This window comes from Lonchura striata, chromosome 3 (genome assembly GCF_046129695.1).
Source record: "Lonchura striata isolate bLonStr1 chromosome 3, bLonStr1.mat, whole genome shotgun sequence".
Taxonomy (NCBI): domain Eukaryota; kingdom Metazoa; phylum Chordata; class Aves; order Passeriformes; family Estrildidae; genus Lonchura; species Lonchura striata.
In genome coordinates, this window is record NC_134605.1 from 93437824 (window position 1) to 93460066 (window position 22243).

General features: G+C 38.7%; 1 protein-coding gene across 6 annotated transcripts in view; it reads right to left on the bottom strand.

The window, feature by feature from the left end:
* Positions 1-22243, bottom strand: part of ARHGEF10 (Rho guanine nucleotide exchange factor 10) — a 123285-nt gene that overhangs the window by 57374 nt on the left and 43668 nt on the right. For 4 of the 6 annotated variants that reach the window (XM_021551229.3, XM_021551228.2, XM_021551232.2 and 1 more), the window contains exons 4-14: positions 21403-21693; positions 20423-20486; positions 19171-19250; positions 18263-18319; positions 15465-15628; positions 10957-11071; positions 8386-8498; positions 4602-4679; positions 4197-4376; positions 2808-2924; positions 814-906 (exon numbers count right to left, since the gene is read on the bottom strand). In XM_021551229.3, the coding sequence (XP_021406904.1) occupies positions 814-906; positions 2808-2924; positions 4197-4376; positions 4602-4679; positions 8386-8498; positions 10957-11071; positions 15465-15628; positions 18263-18319; positions 19171-19250; positions 20423-20486; positions 21403-21693 (1352 nt within the window). Of the gene's footprint in view, positions 1-813; positions 907-2807; positions 2925-4196; positions 4377-4601; positions 4680-8385; positions 8499-10956; positions 11072-12228; positions 12346-15464; positions 15629-18262; positions 18320-19170; positions 19251-20422; positions 20487-21402; positions 21694-22243 lie in introns of all 6 variants that reach the window. The other 2 variants (XM_031504434.2, XM_077782381.1) reach the window with 2 other exon arrangements.

Sequence of the window (22243 nt, forward strand, 5' to 3'; positions counted from 1 at the left end):
AACTCTCACTATGGCTTCCAATTCACATGCTTTCTCCATGACTACCTCAGATCCTTTACCCCCAGCAATTCCCAGACTTTCAACCCAAAGCCTGTCCTCTTGGCACCTGCGAACACAGCTAACATGCAATGCTACTGGGGTAGATCTGCTGTGGTCTGGAAGGAGGTAAAAACAGAGTACATTTGTCTGGAGCAGGTCTATACTGGGGAATTGTGCTCTTTCTGCAGCTTCACTCTCTGTTGACATGAGACCCAAGGACTCCTGTCAAATCCACAGTTTCCATGGGAAAAGAAACAAGACTCTGCAGGTCAGAAGGAAGCTGCAACATACTCTAGCAGGTTCTGTGAGCCAAGTAGTCAGAGAGTGGATTGTTGTTCTGCATTTCACATGTATTCTAAACTATCTAAGGTATGAATTTAATCTTCTTGTTTTTTTCTTCAATGGAAAGTAATGCCACAAAGTTCCTAGTCACGTTTTGAAGTGTTACTAGCTAACAAACAGATATAAACAAGTAGCATATCTGAACTACACCTTTACTAGAAAACAATTTATAAGCTATAGTTTACTTAGCAAGTAATCTGTAGTAAATGTAGTTTACTAAGGCTTTCCTGCAGGGCCCTTACTGCCCATCCCTGCAATGAGACTATAAGATCAGCATGTTTAATGCACTGAAATTTTCTCTTTATTTCCCCATGTTCTAGTGGTCACTTCCACTGCAACAAGATCCTACAGCAGAAGATAGCTACCATGTAATCCCAAGGGAAAGCTCTGCAAGAATGCAAAAGGAGCCTCTCTTTTGTAAACATTATTTACCTGCAATAGTAGAATGAATTGTGGAAAACGTTGGATAGGTTTCATCATTAAACCATACAGTGTAATGCGATCAGGACTTGACTCCTGACACTGCTGCAATGCAAGAAAGCCACATGAGCACATTTCCACCAGTTACAGAACAAAAGGAAAACATTTCTTAAAAATTCTTCTACATTGCTTACATTAATTATAATAGGAACACTGCAAGAATTCCATTTACTATCAAGACTTAATTTAAAAATATTACATCTTTTAGAAAACCCATCACTATGAAAATGATGGCCTGCCACTGAACTGAAATATCCTCCTTAAATAAATACAGCTGGTATAAAGCCACACCAGCAATGTAGCACCAATAAATCCAAAAACATACCTATGGGTTTTTAAGAGGAAATCTATGAAAAACATAATCATCTCAGTACTATGCAAACAGAGATTTTGATCTTCTTTATTAGAAGAAACAAAGGAAAAAAAAGTTGATTTATATTTGGAAAGAAAAATGTAGAATCCATTATTTCAGTTACCAGGAATGGCAGATAAAACTAGACAAATTTCTTTTCCATGTATAAAGAAGCCAGAAATGGCCAGAAATAGGAAGGTTAGAAGAAATCCCCAATATTAAAAACAAAATAAATCTAAATGATATTAAACTAACATTGTGCTGGAGAGGAAAGAGGAAGGGAAAGAAGGGAAAGAAGGGAAAGAAGGGAAAGAAGGGAAAGAAGGGAAAGAAGGGAAAGAAGGGAAAGAAGGGAAAGAAGGGAAAGAAGGGAAAGAAGGGAAAGAAGGGAAAGAAGGGAAAGAAGGGAAAGAAGGGAAAGAAGGGAAAGAAGGGAAAGAAGGGAAAGAAGGGAAAGAAGGGAAAGAAGGGAAAGAAGGGAAAGGGAAAGGGAAAGGGAAAGGGAAAGGGAAAGGGAAAGGGAAAGGGAAAGGGAAAGGGTCATCTGTCATCAGAGTTTGGCTGTGTTTCTGGAAGCAGAAACATTGTGGCCCTGAACAGCAGTGATGAGAGGTGTGCATTATGTCTCTATTGGAAAAACATGCTTTTAACAGAAGAACATGTTTAACATGTGACTAAATGCTCACTACAGTCTGATTTTCAAGGTGCTTGAGGCTTCCAAAGTATCATCCTGCATAGAGTTGTCCACACTCCAAAAAGTTGCTAGTTAATTTAAGATCTGAAGGCAAACCCCTGCAACCCTTCTCTAGGCAACCTAGGAGTTGCAGTAGACACCCAGTTTTTACTGTTTTTTGGACCACTGTAACAGACCTGACAAGGTGACCATCTCTGAGAGGCACAACTCCATCCAGGATGCCTGGGGAATGAGAGAAGCTGAGCTTTGAGACTCTCAGCAATGTCACAGACAACCCAAAAGCCTTGCAATGGATTCTATGCACTGTCTGTAAGGTGTCAACCCCCGGCATTCACAGCACTTCTACTTTGTGTGCCAGGTTCTCCATACGTGTCATGACAAACATCATATGCAACAGGGTAGTATGCATTCTGCAAAAAAATCACCAATTTCAACCCCAAGCCAGAAACACAATCTTCAAAATCCAGGGAAATTGTTGTAGAATGGAAATCCAGCTGCACTACTTCTCACAACACAATAAACAAACTAGAATTAAAATAAATTCCAAATTAAAAAGTGGCTTAATACGGTGAACTAAAATTTGAAGCTCACATGATATGGAAGAATCCTAATGTTTAGACAAATAAAGTTAAGCAAACACCAATAAGCTGATTTGAATAACAATAAAACCACTGTGCACTTCAAAATACATCCCAGATCTAACAGCATGTTACTATACCAAAAGCACAATACTGGAAGGGCATCCTCTGGGGTCTGTTTGTGCCAAATCCATAAAACAGACCTTAAGTCCATAAAACCAGTGAGACAATATACAGTATCAGCAGTTAAATTTCCTCCCAGATTATAACTCATGCTTTCTTATTTATTGCACATGCACAACTATTTTAAGAATGAACTAACCTTTAAGAAGTCTAAAAAGGCAGGCTTGGTGGCACAAGATTTCTTGAGAATCCCAACTGCTGTACTGAAGTTGTTTACGTATTCACTGTATGCATCCAATACCATAGATTTAGAAAACTGAAAAGAAAAAAGGGCAAATCCTAACTAAAAATACAAAAGACCTCTGCCAACACAGCTATACAGACCTCTGGCTGTTAGGGACTCACTCAGAACTAATGGCTTTGCTTGGCCTAGTGCTGGATATACAGAAATACTGGTAATACCAAAAATAATCTTTCTGTAGAAGACAGGCTGGAAACAGAAAGATATAACAGCTGTGAATGGCAAGAAATATATTTACAGAAATTGATTAATCTTGGCTAGAACACTGGAGCAGAACCTGAGGACTATCAGTAATCAAAGGACATCCCCTGAGATTCAAACTGACAGCTGAGATCCCCTGATCATCTCACTACCTGTCTTCCAGATTAAGTGAATCAGCAAAGTCCCAGGGCTTTCACATCCTGACTTCAGCTATTAAGGACTTACCAAAAAAGCAGACAGATTGTGTGGCCTGCAAGCAGTCATGGGAATGGTAAGATCACCACCCATAGCCTTCTTGGTAATTTCATCCCTCTCTTTTCCATATCCAATATCATTAAAACTACCTAACTTAAGTCACAAGAAGTCAGGTTTGCTTTAAACAACAAATCTTCAGCAACTATTTAATTTTGGGTGAACTGTGATCAGATCCCAGCTCTCTTACAGCAGACATGAAAAGGTGGTGATTTTCAGGACCTGGGTGACAATTAAACAAAGCATTCAAGCCAGCAGGCAGACAGCCTCTTCAAACCACACTTTCATGGTGAACAGCATCTTTCTATCCACCAAGGCCATTTCTTGTTTTCTCTAATTTAAAGCAGTAGCTAATTCTGTCCTTTACTGAATGGACTTCAATTAATGATGGGACAGGGTTTTACAAACACTCTTTATCAGTGCCCCACCTCAGTTCAAACTCAGGAATTTAGGGCATTACTTACTGTGTTTTTTTTCTACTTGCACACTCCTGGATATGACTACCCATTTTTTATGAGATACTGAGCCTCTGTCTCACCTTAATTTCGGTGGGTTTCTAAATCTGTATTTTCTCATAAAAATAAACTGTTTACTTAAATATCTGAAAGATTAATCAAAGACTGAAAACTTTTCTCACAATCCTTTCACATCTGCCAACCAAGCTGAAGACATGTGTTGGTGTCAGTTTCATTATCAGGACAGTACATGAATACTCTGACAGTTGCCACAGGCATTGGAGAACATGGGAATAAAGCAGCTAAGTTAGAAAGATGTAGAGATGGAAAAACAAGACTAAAATAAAAACAGATTATCTGTTCTGACACATTTGCTTACTGAAGCAACAAAGACATCACCGATCATTTCAACAGAGTCCCACTCAGATACACGACTCGCCAGTGCAATCTGAAACATTGAATGGCACTGAAGAATTTCCTTAATTCGATAAAAGACCATTTTAAGTTTTCTTTCACTCAGTAATTTTGGTTCCATATCTGAAAGGGGCTTCTCATATTGCTGTGGGAAAAAAGAAGGCAAATTGATTTAAACAAACAAAAAATGGACTTGTATAAGCAGAAAAACAAACTTATGCAACAGTATACACACACAAAATCACTGAACATTTGGCATGAAAGTATCCGTAGCAAAATCTATGTTAGTTATATGACAGATTCTTTAATGATCTTTAATGATTCTTTTTCAAATATTCAAAAATTTAAAATGCAAAAGATATTAAGGTACCTCCAGGATTCTTTTGAGAGCATCCACGTAATTCTTCTCACTATCAACTACAGAGCCCAAAATATACCTTCTCACAACCTGTTGAAACAACAAAGTTTTGTCCAAAGCACTAATCAGGTTACACATTCATTATAGTTGGAAATGATCGTGATAAAATTCTCACATTAATAAAACAAAAGATATACAGAGCAATTTCAATACTGGAACTGCATTAAAAAATACTGTACCTCTTGAAAAGTAATTAAATTTACTATTACTTTAAAACTACTTATTTTAAAGAACACAGCAATTATTGTATCGATATCTGTAATTTTTTTCTGACTGTTGTAATTCCAAGCTTTACTTTTGAAACTTTTGTTTTGACTTTGGCATTAAACAATGTTCTCAGGCATCTGGTGCATTTTTTAGGGCTGTCCTGTGCAGAGCCAGGAGTTGGACTTCAATGATCCTAGTGATCTTCCAAATCGGGATATTTTATAATCCTTTGCACTTTAAATGTACATATGTAGGCATTAATGGAAACAATCATAGGTATAAGATGATGTTGATTACTTCAGTGATTTGCTACAACAAAATAGGTAACAAGCTTTCAAAAGTTAAGGCCCTATATAATGTAACACTGAGAAAGCATCCAAGGCAACATTCTTTTTTGGGAATTACCACACATAAGTGAAGACCCCCATGTTACCTATATTTATATGCATTAACAGAGTTGTAAAACCTTCAGAAAAAACTACTATATTTCATGTTAAACTACAGGCTATTTACTACACCTCCTTCTTCATTTTCTGCTTCAGCTGAAATGCACTTTGTATGGACATGTGGATGGCAGGACAGGAAGGACTGGAGAACCAATCTGGTTTAGAGCTTAAGCTTCTTGCCATCAGTTAGATTTCTTCTTGGTTATAAGGATTTGTTTTCACCCAAATCCATTTCCTAATCCAGCTCACCCTAGAGTTTCAAAAGGGGACTGTGAGGGAGAAGACAGCACAGGGGTAGGATCAAACCACTTTCCATAACTACAAGAGAAGGAAAAACTGTTCATTTTGCTATTTTAAGCTAGCCTAAATAACCATGAAACTCAAATGTCAGGCTTGCTTCTTTCTGCTCCAGAACCCCCAGCCTCCTGCATCCTCCACCATCACTGCCTTTAAATTCTCCACACTTGTATTTTGCATTATTAAATGCAGGCTATGTGAGAATTTTCTTTCAGGTACTGGCATTTTAAAGGAGGACTTCAAAACTACCTGAGAGTTCACTTAACATATATACAGTAAAATTAGTTGTGTCTAATCTCTGTTTAGAATGGATTTAGCAGTGTCTTATTTGGTATAGTGAATCAGTGGTGAAGAATACTAATCCTACTTTTAGTCACAGTTCAATCTTCTGAAAAGAATAAACATCTGTAGAAATAAAAATTTCAGGTTCTATAATATGTAATAAGAATATTTAGTAGTGGCTTCAGGTTATTGCAATAGGTATGAGCCCCAGCCTCAGAACTTGCGGGCACCAGGATTTAAACAGAAGCCATCATGCCACCTGCTGTTTGAAGCCAGCATGTCCACAGAGCAGCTCTGCTGCAACAGGGCAGCAGGGCTGGAAGGGGGTCTGGCCTGGGGCTCCCAGGGCTGTGACCCCTTCCCACGGCCAGGCTGTGCTGGCCCCCCTGAACTGCTTTGGTGCTTCTCTGCACCCCAGCCCACCGAGCCCTGCTGGCCAGCAGCCAACCTCCCACACACAGCTGCTGCACCCCTCCAGTTTGGCATCACCTCCAGATGTGCACTGCAGCTGGCATCAAGATTACTCACACAGGCTTTAAATGCCAGAGGCAGGTGCCTGCTCCTGAGAGACAGCATTACTGCTGACCAGCCACTGCACTTGTGCCATGGACTCACTGAGCGTGGCGTCGTCACCTGTTTCCCACCCACCTTTTAGGCCACCCAAACAGACTGTATCTCACCTACAGGAGTATAGGAATACTTCAGGAGACAGCTGAAAGCCCTGTTAAGGATGAGATAAGTGACACACTTTGCTCCCCTCTGCCCATAAAGTCACCACAAAATTACCTCTCCCCTCAGTCACCTCAAACAGGCACAAGCTGGTCATGCACAAATGGACTCTGGTCCATCTATGCTGATATTTCCCCACTCACTCTCTTGTCCTACTGAACGCAGACATAGATCCCAAGAACATGTGCTCCATCACTTTTGTTGGGACTGAGGTGAGGCCAGACTCAATTCTCCTTCTTGTGGGTCAGAGTGTGACACTTTTTCCCAGTCTTCTGATCACTGTGATCATAGATGACTGGGACAGGCCTTACCCACAGCATCCTTATATCCAGCCCATCTGGTCCCACACACACCTGTATGTCCAAATGGCCTCAGTTCCCCCAGCTGCAGATTAGGCTTCACCCCAGCAGACCTGCCTCTGGGCTCATGGGCTGAGTACCAAGGACAAGCCTCATCAGTAAAACCCAAGGCAAAGGTGGCACAGCTTTGACACTTTATCACTAGGTCTCTGCCCCAACAAGCACTGTATTGTGTTTCTCTCAGCTTCCTTTTGTTGCCAGTGTACATATCAGAACCTCTTCACGGTTGCCTCTTACACCACACTAGCTCCAACTGAGCTTTGGCTTTCCTAACTCCATTCAAGCCCACTTGGACAGCTCCTCCTGGGCAGATGAGCAATATTTGTCATGACTTGCATAACTATTACCAGTTTGTTCCAAACTACAAGCATTCTAGGTTTTTTTTGCAAAAGAAGGTGAACTTATTTTAACAATACCACCCTAGTGAAACTCAAATTCCTATTTGAAAAGAAGGAAGGAGCATTCAGACTGATGCTGAAATCCCACATGATAATAATATCTTACAGTTTGATAGTTGCTTTGCTACAAGCATTGTTAACACAGTTTGATAGTTGTTTTGTTACAAGATTAGCATTGTTAACATAGTTTGATAGTTGCTTTGTTACAAGATTAGCATTTCACTGTGTTAAACATAAGAGAAAAGTAAATCTCACCCAAGCCAAAGGTAAAACAAAACAAAAAAGAATCCAAAAATATATAGCCCTCTCCTCAACTGCCCCTTAGTTTGTTTTTTTGTTCATTTCTTAAGGTACTGACCAACTAACTCATTACTTGACAGCACAAGAAGCTAAAAGCTCTCACACAGTTATTAGTTGTCATAACAATACAGTAACATGAACACAAGAAATTTATTTTCAGCCAAAATTTCTTAACTGATGCTGATTCCAGTATTTTTTGAAGTAATTTCCACAGTGACTATACAGTTTGAGGTAGAAAACAGCAAAATGAATCCTTCTATTCTTTCTGTAGACTTGACATAACTGGAGCTGATTTTTTTTAACCAAGAAAAACCTTTGGATTCAATGATCATACAGGATATTCTCTACATTTAAAACGGAAGTCCCAGAGCACCTGGAACAATGTTTTCTGGTTCAATAAAAATGCTTTAACTCTCTTTTTCACTCAAAACCATCACATTTAGTTTAATTGTTCAGGTAGTGAAACAATATGGTTCTTACAGTTAATCTTATAACACAAAGCATTTTGCACCTCTGGGTGAATTCAGGACTGATGCAACTATATGCACACACACGAATTTTCAAAAAACTACTTATTCAGTTTTGAATTTGACATCCACTTAAGTAAAACACCATTATGTTTGAAGATCAAAGGCACCTAAGAGTCATTGGTGCAGAGAAGAAGGGGAAATAAAAAAAGCAGAAAAAGCAGAAGACAATATTTCCCAAAGCTTACTACCTGCTGCTGTGATAATCCTTCAGGCATAGGAGTCATAATTGCTTCTGTATGCATACAGTCCACATCAATAAATAAATTTAGCTCTTCTTCTTCCAGACAAGATGATCTATGATCTACCAACAAATAACCAAAATGTCATATTCTACATGTGGATTGAAAGAAGAAAAAAGCAAAACAAAACCAAAAAAGCAAAGAGCCTATAATCCAAGCACAGAAATATAAATTTTCACTTACCAAACAAATTTCCCAGCACTTCTGTATCATCTGTGAAATCACATTAATGCTACCACCAATTGGTACTCTAATACAGAACACCTTTCAAAGTTATCCTAATTTCCCACAGCTGCAGGCAGCCTAAGCATCCTTTGCTTGACCTCTACTCCCTCCTCTCAGCCAGGAGAATGGGGCTGTCCAGAGGGCCGAACATGACAACTTGGGTTAAAGCACTACAGCTCTAGTGGCAGCAGTTTTAAAATAAATCATCCCTGGGAAGAAACTGAAAGCCCATATTATGATCCAGCTAAAAAAATTCCATACACCCTTCTATAGCTGAACTAAAGTGGCCAAATTAACCAAAATGTTTGCTTTCATCAGAAGAGTGAGGGATTCTGCATTGCTCTGTGGGTAAAAATTTTACTGAAAAAGCACCATCGAAGTGCACTGATAGGTGGCAGTACATAGCCAGCCAAACAAGCAGATGCAAGGAAAGGAGACAGAAGAAACAGTATGAGAAACTGTCTTAGAACAAAAAGAGAAATAAAGGAAGCAGATCTTATGGCTGGGAAAAACTTCCCAGTTTAGTTAACAAACTTCACGAATTTTTCACTAGCTCTGTGCTGATTTGGAAAGTGGATATGAGATTCAGCCATCCACAGATATGCTGTGTCTGCAACCCAATCTCTAGAAATGTAATAAGGAACTCCAGGCCCATTGTAACACTGCCCTGCGGATCATTTTCATGTGTTTGACTGCAAGAAGTCGAGGACACACTTTTTCATCCTCTAATTTTGTGTCCCTTTCTATATTCAATTTTTGAATTAAGTAAATTGAGAAGCAGTCAGAGGTCATGGCAGAGATGTAAGATGTGTCATGGCCCATTACAGCAACTTTGTTACCTCTCTCACTAAAAAATATTTTGTTCCACCCTTGTAGTTTTAGCTTCCTAAAATTGTAGTTTTATAAGCTCTGAAGTTACAAACATTTAATAGTTGGGCAGAAACCTGAGCAGAAAGACACACTATCTCTCAGAGTTATCCTGAAAAATATACTAGTTTTAATTTTCCACCTGTCTCTTGAAAAAATTACCTGTGCACAGCTGCTGCCACCGCTCATGACAAAGGATTGTCACTTGCTCTCAACTACAGAAAGAACACAAATACTTCTGTGGCTTTTTGATTTTACATCGCTTTCTGTTTTCCCAGCCCAAATTCAGCTTTTATCAAAAATCATCAACTAATTAAGTACAATCTTTTCAAAAGTACAGTACAGTCTTTTCCCCTATTTTCACTCTTAAGCACAGAAAGCATTATTCCTTACCAATGATGAACTTTTGAAAACAGTCAACTACGTTTCCACTGAAAACCATGTCTTAACAGCACATTCTCCTGACATTCAAGAGTTATTTGATGGAGAAACCTGGACAGACTTAGTAACTGTGCTGATTTTAACTGGGGTAGATTTAATTTTCTTCACAGTAGCTAGGATGAAGCTACATTTTGTATTTGTGCTGGACGCAGGGTTGATAACACAGAGATGTTTTTATTATTGCTGAGCAGGGCTTGCACAGAGCCAAGGCCTTTTCTGCTTTTTGTACTGCCATGCTGAGGAGGCTGGGGGTGCATGGGAGGTTGGGAGGAGACACAGCCAGGACAGGTCACCCAAATTGACTAAAAGGACATTCCAGACCATATGACATCCTGCTCAGTATATAATGTTGAAGGAAAGAGGAGTAAGGGGAGAGGATACTCAGAGTTATAGCATTTGTGTTCCAAGTAACCACTATGTGTAATGGAGCCCTTCTCTCCTGGAGATGGATAAGCACCTGCCTGCCCTTGGGAAGCAGTGAAGTAGTTCCTTGTCTTTCTTTGCTTGTGGGTTTTATGTTCACTATTACATTGTTTTTATTTCAACCCACAAGTTCTCACCCTTTCCCTTCTAATCCTCTCCCCAGTCCTGGTGGTAGGGAAGTGAGCGAGTGGCTGTGCAGGCTGGCTGCTGGCTTGGGTTACACCACAACAGTAATTTAACATTACTACCATACTCCCATCTACCAGTCCCTAGATCACACTGCTTAGTGGAACTTTTTGTTATTGTTCTTAAGCTGACCCTTCTCTGTGGTCCTCAGGTTTCTCAGGTCACTCGAGTTCTTGCCCCAAATAGAAAAAACTGCTCAAGATGCATTGACCATACTGTCATCTGAACTGAATACTATACCATACATTTTTGATATATATCTGATTTCTCACATCTAGCTCTCAGCTCCCACTACAAAAATTTGCTAGGCCATTAATCTTCTTTCTCAGAAATTACTAGAGAATGTACAAAGAGAAAAACTGTAAATATAGCACATACCTTGAGAAATGAAAGATTTTGTCCGAATGAAGGAACGACCCTTCTTCACAGCTGCTTTTGTCTTTTCAAGTCCATCTTTGGTACCTTCTCTAGCAGCTCTCATAAGCTTTTGCATCTGCAAGACAAAATATATAGTCTACATGTTCAGTGGATAATAGGAAAACATTTAAGCCTGCACGCTTTTAGAGTATCAATACTGTCCAAAGTCAAATGAATACATAATAAGTAGAGAGAACCATGAAAGCTCAGAGCCAAGCTCCTGTATTTCAAAATAAAATAAAAACTGGAGACAAGGACTTACTTCATGGCAATACTGTATGCAAGTCTGAAAGAGCAGAAATGCTTAAGAACCCTTCTGCATTCAAACAGAAACTTTACATAGTCTCAAATGTTATCTTACAGAACAAACACCTACTACTCGCAGGTCATTAATGGCCAGAGGTCTTGTCCATCTTTCAGTGTCCCAATAACTCTTCCAAATTATTTCTGACCTAAAGATAACCCTCTAGACTCAGTTATATATTAGCTATATTCTTAAACAAACACTGTTTGAAGGAAAAAGTTACAACTAGTAACTTCATTCATTGAAGAAATACATTGATTTAATTAAGAATTCCATAATCTTACAGTACACTACTACAGTCAAATTAAATTTCATGGAACAAAAAAAACCACACTAAAGAAATTTTGCTTTGCTGGAAAATGTTTATTAAAATACCCCGCTTTGTACTTCTTTCCCAAAATGTCACTACAATAAAAAATCCCCACTACTGTCAGAACACAAACAAAGCTACCTTGCTGTAGTCAGGCAATTTCTGGATTTGAGACTGAAACTTTTCACAAAAACCCAGTCTTTTCATATTGGTTCCATTCAGAATGGAGAACAGGGAGATTCCAAATTTGATCCTGTGTGGCTGCAGAGCTAGGCTAACCCCATGGAGCCAAGGTCTCAGAGAGACACTAGGGTTGTACACCTGGCTCACACTCTGGGATAAGGATTGTTTTCCAGGGAAAGACAATGCCCTATTTCATCTTCTGATACTGTTAATATTAAAAGTAAGCATAAGAAAAGGTCCTTGACCAAATATTTTTAAGAGTATAGCAATATTATTGTCTTTAATTTAAGACTGCACAATAAAAATTCGGCATATTTAGAATTAATTTCATACAAATTATCATCTACTTTTTCAAGTTATTAATAAAAGACAACATTGTCTGTGTTGGAAAAGCAATTATTTAAATGTAGCTAGTTACAAAAATCAACTACACTACCTTCAGCTCATGTTTTTGCTTTAGTTGCTGAATCTCTACTGCTCCCACAGTGTTTGACATCAAATCTTTCATCTTTTTTTCATAATGTTCCTTTAAACGCATTAGGTCATGAGAAAGCTACAGTGTATAAAAAGACACAAACTTTTCAAAAAGCCATAGTGAAAACTTCATGCTAAAGCACTCATATAAATCATGCACATTGCCCCATCTATCTACTGGTACAAAGACAACTAAGGGAAAACTATCACTAAGGGAAAACTATCACTGAGGGAAAACTATCACTGAGGGAAGCTCCAGTCCGAGGAAGGGACCATCGCTCCTGGGCACTGCTGAACTCCACCAGGTGCTTTTCTGTAAAGACAGGGGCAAAGCCACTTAGACTAAGGTAACTAAATAGTTATACATATTAATAGTATTTTGCCTATGTCTTAAAAACCACATGGAAACAATACATCAGCTTTAACCATAAGCATTATTCCCTGGAGCACAAACCCTAGTCTGTATTTCAGACTATCCTTCAAAACAGTGAATCAGAAGAAAACTCAGACACTGAGGAACCTGTGGAGATTGCTGGCACCTGAGAATACGGAAATTGACAGGGCAGTGAGTCAGGTAAGGAGACATTAACAGGTTTTTCTTGTGGTTTCCCCATGCATCATAGCCTCACTGTATGAACTTGGGTGTAACCATCTCGTACGTAAATACATTCATTTGCAAGGTAAGGAAACTATCACAGAGAAAGGAATGCTCTGGAACACTAATTACCATTTGTTAAACATATTGACAAAGGTAGATAAAAGAGCTTAAAATGCAACCAGGAAACAAAAAAAAAAAAAAAAAAAGAGAAAAATATTGGTGTGCTCTATAATAGAAGTCCAGTGGAAAACCCCTCAGCTTGATATCAACTGAGTTATTTGGTAAGAGATCAAAGCCCCAGGAAAACGAAGGCCCACTGAGTTGAAAATAAAGCAACAGGCCCAGCAAGAAGCTCCAGTTGGCTGGGTTAGGACGCAATTACCTCTAACATCATGATTCTGGTATTACAGCAGTATAATAGAGAATAGCATCTGGTTCACAGACAAGAAATATTTAACAGCACAAAAATCTTCCCTTCTTAAAATAAACTAGTAAATAAATAGAATAATAAGAAGTACAATGAAAAGGTGACTTTAAGGGAAGTCAGCACTTAAAAATTAAAAATCCCACCTCCAACCTTGCCATACATTTCAACTAACACTAAAATTATAAGTAAGACAAGTCCCTCACAGGCTCTGAAGGGCTACAGAAGATGATGTGCTGGGAATATACTATAATATCCATCACAGGACCTGAGAAGAAGTGAGAGTTAGTGCAAGAAATAGATACAGAGAAAACATACATAAAGAAGAGTAGTGTCTGCCCGTGCTGAAATGCCAATGCAGGGAGGGATGGGATTGGTTTGGGGGCTTTTTTTGGTTGTTGTTTTCTTGGTTGCTTGTTGCAAGGGTTTTTGTTTTTTTCTTTTTTTTTTTTTTTTTCAAGTCTGAAGTTTCTTTCCTCACTCTCTGGCAAAACCCTTCCCTAATTTCCTGATTTCTCCATCTCCCAGCAACCCATCCAGGTACAGGAGGCTATCTGACTTTTTCATCCACCAGCTTAAGTGTTCCTCACCTTCTCACACCCATCCTCACAAGGCAATCCCCAAAACCTTTTGTCACAGGCCTAAAAAAAGCCATCTGCATGGCAGTACCCAAGGGCACACCTCTCTTCTCTCATCACTCCTCAGTCTCTTGCTCACTCTGTGCCTGATCCTGGTGCAATCACATTCAACCACTGCCAACAGTTTTCCATGACAGATCAAAGTATACTTTTAAGAGTTCCAAAAAAAATGGCTTTAAGCCTTGCATTGCTCATATATGTAAATAGACTCTTATGACTACGGCCAAAGCTGAAGCTAGGGATAACAAGAGAAGATTAAAAAAAAAATAAAAAGAATAAGCCAGCAGCCATGTTAAGGCTTACACACTCACATGCAAAGTAATTTCCTAGTCTCTTCCAAGGTATTAAAAAAAAATTCAAACTCCATGTTTTCAGTATTGTTAGAAAAATCTCCCAAACAAACAGCTGCAACAGCTTAAGATCGTTCTAGTCAGAGCAAAATCAAGACAAGAACAGAGGAAGAGCACTCAGCTTACGAAGTGCAGATTTGGGTTGGCTCAAGTCTTGCAGTTAATTACTCACTCCCTGATTTCCAAAGGATGTGCAGCAAGGATAGAAGTGAGGGGAGAGCAGCTTACATGTACTGGAGGAAAACAGAGACAGCAAGGCTTTTATTCTCATCAAGTTAAGAAACCTACAAAATGAAAAAAGGGTCCCATGAAATAACACCCTGTCTGCAACCCTTGCACTTTTCAGCCACGGGGTGCTGCGGCAGCTCACAACACACAGTTGCCAAGTGGCTCTTGGGGGTCTGTCCCCAGTCAGCACACACTGGGGAGCCTCTCGCAAAGAAGGTCCTCAAGGGCAGAAGAGAGCCAAAGCAAAGAGAAGGCCCGAGCCCAGGGCCCCTCTCCCTGTGCAATGGGAGAGGCACAGTGAGGACAGGCACCTGTGTCACCTGTGCCTTCCTGCCTCCTGCAGAACAGATGGAGCCAAAGGTACACAACCTGAGAAGTGTCACAGATGGATCATTTTAATCATGCCACCTCTCTTCTCTCCTGACAGGTAGAACTCTCTCTGATTACAAAATCTTTTACTTTCAGAAGTTTTTTAAGCCTAATCACTTTCAAAAAAACAAACTGATGCAGATCTAAGGCAGGAAGCTAGGGAACACTGGCAGAGTTTTGGGACTTTGGAGAACCTAAAGATCCCAAACCATCAATTCTTGTCAGGCTTGTCCCCATTTATTTTTCACATTATTTTCCACACTTATTTACCACTTACACTAATCCAGCAACTGCAAAACAAGAAAAGGTAAGGAACTGCCCATAAGCAAAAACAATCTCACTTTTAATTTCATTTTTATGCAATTGGAGTTTTATCTTTTTTTAAGAAGCTTCTGTTTAATATTTTCATATCTTCTTTTCCCTGTTACATTTTGTTATGTACTGTCACTTTCACACTGATTCGTATTTCCATTAAAAATACGCTGTTGGCATTTGAAACTGAACTGAGGAAAAAAAGAAATACAGGTGAGGAAGGCAAGTGTTAGAAACCAGGACAACCTCAATGACTGAGCAGCACTGCCAGATACATACATGTCTCTTGTGGTTGCCTCGCAAAAAGGAGCTGGGAATTCCATTTTTACACTCAGAATCACTCTGTTCTTCATAGCTTTCAAACTCACTTGAACTCCACCCATATTCCAGTGAGCTGTTTCCACCATCATCACCGTTTTCAACATCATCATAAATCATTTCCTCTGCAAGAATTAAACCAAAATTTAAAAAGCTACACTGAAATGCATATTTGTTCGAACACCAGAAAACTTGTTCAGGATATGCTATAAAGAATTGCACACACTTTTGTATGCACATTAAAAATTCTGAATTAAATCCAATATTCAAATAGCCAAAGTAGATTGTCTTTGTTGAAACAGTACTAAAAAAGGACAGTGTTATGGGTACACATCATGATCCTTTTAGAAACATGCGCTACTCAAATGACACTGTTGTGTCCAAATCCCACAAAATTATTTAGAACTTCAAAGGAAGTTTAAACTCAAACTGTGAATGCACATCTGCACTGAGAAGCATTATCCTTCCATTTTTAAGCTTGCCATTTGTCCCTAGCGACATGCTAAAAAATGCTAGAACACAGCAAGAATCAAATGGAAAGGTCACTACTTCCAGCAGAACAGGTCAAACCAAGGTAGCAAGAAATGTATTACAGAATGGTGTTTTATGACTCATCACCACCAGTCACTGGAAGTCTCCCATACCTGGCAGCTGCCTTGCTCATAATTTACTCTAAAAACTTGAAGTATTAACCTTTCCAAGACATAACCTTTTCAAATCTATATTGCAAAGGCTGACCAAAGTACCTCCTGTTAGAGACACAGGTCCTTCCACTGGCACAGGTGTCAAGAACATAAAACTTACTCCAATTAAATGGAAAATTTAGAGCCAATTGCTTGTCAGGAAACAGGACTGCACCCTACCAGCAGCATCATATGTCAGTACAAGTGGAAAAGTGTGGACACTTGTCGTGGTACAACATTTCTATCAGGAATCACTATTGTCAGAGGTTATGATGCAGCATTTACAACTGTCTCCTATTAAATTCATGAAACAGCAGCTGTGCTTTTATTTTAAGACTGATGTTTCATTTAAACAGAGAGAAAACATGTACTCAAAAGAAAATCTGATATGTTGTACAAATCTATCAAAACTCTGGATTTTAATATAAACATTGGACTCCTCTCTGTTAATTATAAATAATTTAATTAGTCTAATTTGGAAGATTTCTATTTTTAATTTTTTTTTAAATCCCCATGCATATCAAGACTGTCTTTATAATATTGTTACTGAAGAAGACATCTTAGTGGTAATCTAGCACAATGAATAATTTAAAAGAACCATCATAGCAAGTCAAAATAAATCAAGACTTTTGCAAGTCTAACTCCTGTGCTGTGAGCTTTGGGGTAGGAATTACCCCATGACTGGGTGAACTTATCTTGTCCATGTGGCAATGTAGATTGTCTGAAACTTTTTTTGGAATAGTTGTGTCTCCCTAACAAAATATACAAATAATAAACATCAAGATCATGAATGTATGAAGATGAAACTTCCCTTACTACCTCTTTCCGCAGAACCTTTTAATGTCTTAGCAGACAACATGAAAATCAAAATTTTAATTGATGTCTTACGGGGTAAGCTAAAGATTCTGACCAATATGCTCAGCAGAGCTTTGCTCCATATCCCATACCCCACCTAGCTCAGCCACCTGGGCCTGTTGTATGTGTTTCCTGATTGATCAGCAACAGCACAGAGATGCCCCTGCTCAGAGCAGCACTGAAGGGAATTCCAATAATATAAGCATTCAAGTCATGAATATAACATGGTACTTTCCAATAATAAATGAAAAAAATTCAGTAATAATTTGTAAAATACCTTGCCTGAACACTACTAAGGACAAGAAATTAAACTGTTACAGCTTTAAAGATGAATGTGGGTTTCACACAAGGAAGCTTAATTTTTTCTTTTAAACTTTTAACTTTTTGACTTTTTCTTTTTAACTTTTCTTAAAGTTTTCTTGATTCATTAAAAATTTCAAAGACCTACGCCCTCTGAGAACCATGATGAGTAAGATGCTGAGCTCCCATTAAGCCAATTCACTCAAACACAAAATCAGTCAGTAGCAACTGATCTTTAAGCAGACTCCACTATATCCAAAAACTGCAAAACAAACCTGAGCAAGAATTCAATGAAATATGCCTCTTGAACCCTAACTCCATCATTTCCAGTAAAGGTAAAATCTTGACTCCAGTAACTACTTTGAGATCTATTCTGCCCCCTCCAAACATGGTCACAACCATCAGGAGCAGACCACTTCAAAGCTGAAATAAAATATTTCTGTAGAGTCACAATCAGGATGGTGAACAGCCATCCTGGACCATCTCTTCCATCTATCAAGCATTAATATATTGAAGGGGACTGCCAAGGAAAGAGCTTCTCTCTATAACCACCACAATGATATATTATCATATATCATTTAACTATTTAAAACACCCTATTCCTAACTATCTTGCCTTGTTCAGGGCACTACAGCTACAACAAACAACACTGTAATCCTCTGATGTGCAGAATACTCAAGCATTTGGAACAGTATCTATAAAACAAAGTAGAATTCAGCTTCTGAGAAGAGCAGTATAGGAGACCTGCTGAGATAGTCTTTTAAGTATTAGTACAATTCCGAACTTTTTAAGACCTAGCAATTATTGACACAATGGTAAATCCATTTACATATATTTTAGGCACTTAATGAACATATCCATTTAGTATACATGCACATAATTCCATTTTACATTGCTGTCACCATTACAAAGATCTCAAACCTGGTTCAGAGTCTGAATCTTCTCTTGGCACATCATCATAAATTACTTCATCCGGGTCTAAAATCAAGACAAAAAAAAAAAAAAAAAAAAAAGAAAAGAGAAACTTCTTAAAATTTGAATGGGCCCAAGTGTTTAAGAGGCATTTGGACAAAGCCCTTAGCATGCCTTTAGCTTTTGGTCAGGCAGTTGAAATGCCGTATGTCCTCTCCAACAGAAATATACTATTACATTTTAAAGAATTTTGGTTATATTGGCATATATGAATACTATGGAGATATGACTCACTCTCCACTAGCATTTTGCTTGCACATCTAATCATTCATATATTGCAATAATGCACCAAGCAGTATATGGTATTTGTAAAATTTCAGTTTTATCTGCATTGCTCATGATGACCTTTGGTAACCTGAAAACAAAAATCCACTTCAAAAACCAGTATTTCTCCCTTCTTCTTACAGAAGTATGGTATGTTCTGTGCCTGTTGAAGACTGCTCATTGCCTTACTGAATGGATGTAGAAAAGCTGAAACTGACTTTTTAAAAAGAGCCAAAACTAAATAATGTAATGATTACCATAGTATATTAAGAGGCAGAATGATAACGCAGATTCTTCAGTCACTTCACAAAATATGTAAGGCGAACTCCAGTCCAGTGGGAACAACTGAGAACAGGCAGGATAACCTGCCCTCAAACCACACAGTCTCTGTTCTGTTTAAAATGCAGATGCCAGCCAAGAATCAACAGCACACACTAAGACAGCGGCGAAAGTGTCAAACCACGACAATACAGTAAAAGTGAACAAAAACATTCCCAAAAATATGCTGGTGCACCTAGACACACAAATACTTCCGATCACAACTTAAAACTGACCACTTCCACAGCTATACTTCAGTGCTCACTGGTACTTACTTTCCATCCATGCTGTATTTGCAGGATCTGAAACCCATTTGGCCAGGACATCATCCTCCTTCTTGGTCTGGTTAACTTCACTTGAAAAAGAAGCCACAAAATAAAAGAACTAGAAGTTATACTGCAACATTTTTAAACATCCATGAAGACAAGACAATAAATATATTTCTGCCTGCTAGTTTGCACTCCAAGGCTGCAGATTAGTCAAAAATGTTGCTTCAATATGTAGTTGGGTGATGAGTAAGCTATTCTAGTTAATAGTCTGACAATTTTAGTCAGAAAATTGAAAACACTTTCTTTACAATCTTAAAAAATACTCTGCTTTTGAGTTCATCTACCAGAACACAGGAAATTCTCTCAAAAACAGTGAAGTGAGAGCTTCTTTTTCATGGTAAATAGGACTAAAGACATTCTGGGTTACATCAGGAGCCATCAGGCAAAGCTGTTCTCCTCCTGCACCTGGCGCCGGTGAGGCTGAACCTGTAGCAGCATGTCCAGTCTTGGCTTCCCAACACCCCTGGCTAGAGAGCTGTGGAGAAACTGACGCTACCTCTAGAGAGATGTACAGAAACTGAAGTCAAGGCCTAAAGCACACGGTTTACAAAGAAGGAGATAAAAGACATGGAGATTATTTAGTCTGGTAAAAAGGATGTTATGGGGTGATCTAAGAGCAGCTACAACTATCCAAAAGAGAACTACAGAGGAGATAGAATCAGGGTTATTTTTTTGTTTGGGCTTGTTTTGGGATTTTGGGCTCTTTTTTTTTTTTTTTTAATGACAGACAAAGGGGGAATGGTCAACAGACTGCCCACTGCCCAGATTTGGACATCTGGGGAGGTAGGGGCGGGGAAGAGGGGGAGGGAAGTACAGCAGGGAAGAATGCTTGGAGAAGCTGCAGCACCTCCATTCTTGGAGGGTTTGAAGGCTCAGCCAGCAAGGCCATGGTTGATCTGATGGAGTATTGGAAGTGGTCCTGCTGAAAGCAGCAGGCTACACCAAACTACAGCAATCTGTTGCACCTGACATTGCCATCACTCTAGAGAAAATCAACCCAGCGTCTTCAAAAATGTCATGCACATTTACACACACCAGTGTTGATTTTTGTACACAACCAGAATTACAGGAGTAAGAAAGGGAAAGAAACCAAACCAACAAACATGGAAGTATCACACGAGGAAAATAAAATACTTATCAAATGCAAGCTTTCTTAGGAATTAAGGCTTTCATTAAAACATGATGAACTGGCAATCACCTATTCTGAGGGTCCTCCAAGTTTACCGAATTATAATGACATTCTTCAGCTGCTGACTGTGCACCTGCCAAATAGGAAAAAGAAGAAAAAAGAAAAAAGAAAGTGCTTACAATAACATGTCAGTTTGACTCAAACTGCGTATTTTACCATAAGAAACTGATTTTACTAGATCATTGCTAAAGAATAATTTCCTTCTTGCAATAGTTTTATTCTTACAAATGTTTAAAAAATTTGGAAGTTTCTTCACACCATGCATTTTTGAAAGCTAAGGAATTCAAAAACACAGCCATTTGTTAGAAGAGCTGTTAAGAGGAAATCACAATGCCTAATGCATTTAATTCTATCACTCACACATATATTCCTCTACAGGTAATAAGGACCACACAAACATTTGCTTTTACTTGACAGTATTCCTAGCAGTGGTAAAAAGCAAAGGCTGGAAAAAAGGCTGGAATTATAGAAGAACTGCTGCCTAGCTAAAGAATATTCAAAATACGAAGAGGAAAAGGCAGGATATGAGGAGCCTTCTTTTCCTACTGTCTTGACATTAAGCTGTCAACTTTCTCAGCTCTGGTTACAAAACGGATTTCTTGTTTCTCTAATAATCCATAGTTATTTCCCTTTCTAGTTTCCTCTTCTGTTTTAAAATTGTGCTAGAAGGCAGAGAATTCATCAAATCATCAAGGAAAAAATCTCATAGGAACTCTAAATCCACAAGAATTGGAAAATAAACAAACAGATATGCATACAGAAATGGCAAAAGGGATAGGAATTTTGCCAGGATCTAGGAAAAACTATAAATGGTATGAGAAGAAACCATTTGGTTTAAACACTGAACTCTGGATCTGGAAATTATTTCATTACATTAAAAAGGAATTAACATTAATCATACTCACCCAGGGTGAGTGCTATACAGGAAAGGTACCTGAGGTTAATCAAGGATTCCCTTTCAAATAAAGTAAGGTGTGTAAATACAGTACCTTCTTCATCGACAGAAACACTGCGTATGATGACAGGGCTGGAGTATGCTGGCAGTATCAAAGGTAAGTTGGATGGCACAGCATATCCACAAGGGACAGGAACAGAATATCCACCGGACAGGCTGGGACTTGCACATTCATCTTGAGGACTTGGTTCTGGTGATGAGGATGGATCCTTATCTTGGATTGGGGAAATATTTATGACTGAGTAGGGATTTACTTTGGCTGGAGTGCCTTCTACAGCAGGTTCTGATGTTTGCAGCTTCTCAGTGTTTTCTAAATTATCACCTCCTTTAGTTGAAAGATTAAACAAAAATACAAAGTTTTAGTTTTCATACCTGTTCAAGCCATTTTAATAGCTCTTTGCAAGTACGCTAAACACTGACTCGACCTTTACTATACAAGCTGCTTACAACCTATGACTCAAAATTTCCACACAGTAATGCCAACCTCCCTATTTTTACAGATGAGGAATGCAACAAGAGCAAAAGATGAGTTACAAAGATGCCCATGAAAAAACAGTAACTTGACTGACATAAGCACATGAGTCAAAATAGTCTTAAATCATAAAGGTTAAAATCTGTATTCTAGATGAATTTGAATCTTACAAACACAAACTCAAGAAATATTTTAGGGGTAGTCACGAGGACAAGAAAAGTAATGGAGGGACATTCCTCAAAGAGCAGTCCTGAAAATGCTGTGTTAAGAAAGGGAGGAAGAAAACAACTTCACAAGTTTTCCTCTTTGAAAACGTATTGTTTTTCTGTTATAGAAAGTTCCCAGTATTTTTTGAGACAAGCTGAGATACAGCAGAACCACCGGCCACTCCGAACGGAACTGC